We start from the raw sequence: 2,925 nt of genomic DNA, 5'->3' as shown, positions 1-2,925 counted from the left end.
TCTTCTGCAGTAGCCATCAAGTTCCGCGAATTTTGAACTGTAAAACCACCCGTCTCGTTACCTTTCCAAACCCACGAATCATCTATGCTTGTCAACACCACACCAGCAACTTTGTTGTTTAAATCTGATAAAGCAGTTGCCTCCCTTCCTCTCCTTAGATTTCTCGACCACTGTCCATGAATTTTATCTAGACCTCTGTTTTGAATTATGTTACTAACCATGCAATTTTTCTGCACTTCAATGCGATAAAGTTCTGGAAAAACATCTTTCAACATTACACCGTCACACCATTTGTCCTTCCAAAAGTTGGTTCTATTTCCGGCTCCAAGACGCCTTACAAACAAGTCTTCCAAGTTAATTCTCCAATGTTTCATATCTTCATTTAGCTTGGAAATAACAAGCCACACTTCCTGGAGACTAGCTTTGAGTAATGACTTGCCATTAATGCAAGAGACATTATGCCAAGCTTTAATGCAATTCGTCCAAAGACTATCAACTTCAAATTTAAACCTCCACCACCACTTGATTAAAAGAGTCAAATTCAATGACCTGAGACGTATTTAATAGATTAAATAGTTAAATGTATAAAAAAAAAAAAAAAAGTTACATGTGCACGTATTTTCCCTAACTTTAACCCATCCAACTAATCACGTCGATTATAATAAATGGTTCCAACAATGGAGGAATTGGCGTCCAATCCATGTGTCTCTGCTTCCTCTGAGCACTGATTCCCTATCTTTCTGACAAACAAAGGCCTCGCCGGCGGCGAACAATCCGCTGCTACTACTGCAACACAGAAAGATTATATATGTATATACTAAACCCTACGAATATAACCTCTCGATTTCCCTTCTTAAACCCTACTCGAGGTGATCTTCCTTTACACTAAAAGTTACTTTCTTTCTTACTTACTCTACGAGATTCATTTCAAAATCAAATCTTTTTCGTTACAGCCTTTGACTTTCTCATCCCCAAATTTTGGGACGTATTTGTATCATTTCAGGTGTACCAAAGCTTCAATTTTCAAAAATTCTCCAACAGAACAAGGGATTTCGAGAAGGACCAATAACAAAAATGGCATGGAGTTTGGAGAGATGCGATGAAAGAAGCATCGAAAGTAGGTCTGGAAACATTCGACCCGCAACAGAGGCTTACGCTGATGAAGCAATCAAAGCTTTAAAAGCAGGAAAGGTCATAGCTGTCCCCACTGATACACTCTATGGTTTTGCTTGTGACGCATGGTACATTCCGAAATCCTAAAATCATTAAATTTATGTTCGCATTCTAAGTGTTCGACGTTTTGCTTCAATGAACTTCATCATATACTTTTATATGGACCCTTGATGCAGCTCTGTTGAAGCAGTCAATAGAATATATGAAATCAAAGGGCGTAAACACACTAGCCCTTTAGCCATTTGTGTTGGTGACATAAACGACATAGGGCGATTTGCTGTCACAAACCATCTCCCTCTTGGCTTGCTTGATAACCTCCTTCCAGGACCCGTAACCGTGGTTCTAACAAGAGGTTCGTATTTCCTGCATCTGTCATGTTAAACACACAGTACAATCTGTTCTGTTCTGTCATATCCTGTATGGGCCCAAGAATCTGTTATGTCAAACACAGTAGAACCTGTTATGTCATGCCAGCCCAAGAATCTGTCATATCAAACACAGGCAAACAGAGTACAACCTGTTCCGACTCATGTCATGTTAAACACACAGTACAATCTGTTCTGTTCTGTCATATCCTGTATGGGCCCAAGAATCTGTTATGTCAAACACAGTAGAACCTGTTATGTCATGTTAGCCCAAGAATCTGTCATATCAAACACAGGCAAACAGAGTACAACCTGTTCCGACTCATGTCGTGAATTGGACCAAGGCTAAAAGTTTGTTTCTTTTTTAGGGGAATCAAGTATTCTTGAGAAATCATTAAACCCTGGATTGGATACAATTGGAGTTCGGATACCTGATTTTGAATTTATGAGGATGATTGCTCGAGGGTGTGGAAGTGCATTGGCATTAACAAGTGCAAATCTTAGTGGACAACCGAGTAGTTTAGACATTAAAGAGTTCAAGAATCTTTGGGAACATTGTAGTTTTGTTTATGATGGTGGTGTTCTTCCAGCAGGGCGTGAAGGGTCAACCGTTGTTGACCTTTCTATTATTGGGAAATACAAGATCTTGAGACCCGGAAGGTAAATCTTGAAAATTGAAATACATTTGTTTTTCTTATAGTTAGTAAAAGTAAAAGTGGTTAAAATTCTTAGTTTTGTTTATTTGTTATGTGGGTAGTGCTAAAGAAGAGACAGTTTCAATATTGGAGAAGTACTCTTTACTAGAAGAAGGAGCTGCTGGTTGTCTTTTTATTTCAAGATTCAAATCTTGAATTTTTCACTGTTTGACTTTAACTTTGACTTTCGTCAAAGACATGTAGTGTAAACATATCGTGCTGTTTAAACTTTAAAGTGTAGAGTTTTGTTGAATTTAGTGAATGAAACACTATTTGAATGTAAAGTTTGAGACACTCTGGCTTTTTTTTTCTTTCATGGTCGTTGCTTACTCTTGGAATAGATGAATATGTGATATTAAGGTGGTGTTTGTTTTTTGTCCGCAGATCTTCCTGGCCTCTTCTGTCTGCGCGACGCAGACCACGTACAGACATTAGCATTCGTAGACTGTTTGTTTTTTTGAATACTGCAGACCTAAAAATGTCTGTGCGCCCTCTTCTTGACGCAGATGTGGACTAGAGTCTTCTAACATCTTCAGACATCTTCTAGCCTAAAAAAACACATATACTTTATTTATTTTTTTAGTTTTTTTGAATTTATATTTATTCCCACTTTATTAGTGATAAAAAATTTGAAAAAAAAAGTTACAATACTTAAAAAAAAAAGTTCGACGACACAAACATGATATTTTTGA

General features: G+C 37.5%; 1 protein-coding gene across 1 annotated transcript; it reads left to right on the top strand.

Annotated features, from left to right (window-relative positions):
- Nucleotides 1-636: 636 nt before the first annotated feature.
- Nucleotides 637-2,549, top strand: LOC145157398 (DHBP synthase RibB-like alpha/beta domain-containing protein). Its single transcript, XM_079076443.1, has 5 exons — nucleotides 637-869; nucleotides 1,004-1,241; nucleotides 1,350-1,525; nucleotides 1,907-2,198; nucleotides 2,296-2,549. The coding sequence occupies exons 1-5, from the start codon at nucleotides 809-811 to the stop codon at nucleotides 2,387-2,389; spliced, it is 861 nt and encodes a 286-aa protein (XP_078932569.1). The 5' UTR covers nucleotides 637-808; the 3' UTR covers nucleotides 2,390-2,549.
- The last annotated feature ends 376 nt before the right edge of the window (nucleotides 2,550-2,925 follow it).

This window comes from Lactuca virosa, chromosome 1 (assembly GCF_052849685.1).
Source record: "Lactuca virosa cultivar CGN04683 chromosome 1, Lactuca_virosa_CGN04683_v6, whole genome shotgun sequence".
In the NCBI taxonomy this organism is placed as follows: Eukaryota; Viridiplantae; Streptophyta; class Magnoliopsida; order Asterales; family Asteraceae; genus Lactuca; species Lactuca virosa.
The sequence above is the reverse complement of the archived record's forward strand: the minus strand, read 5'-3'. Positions and strand labels throughout refer to the sequence as shown.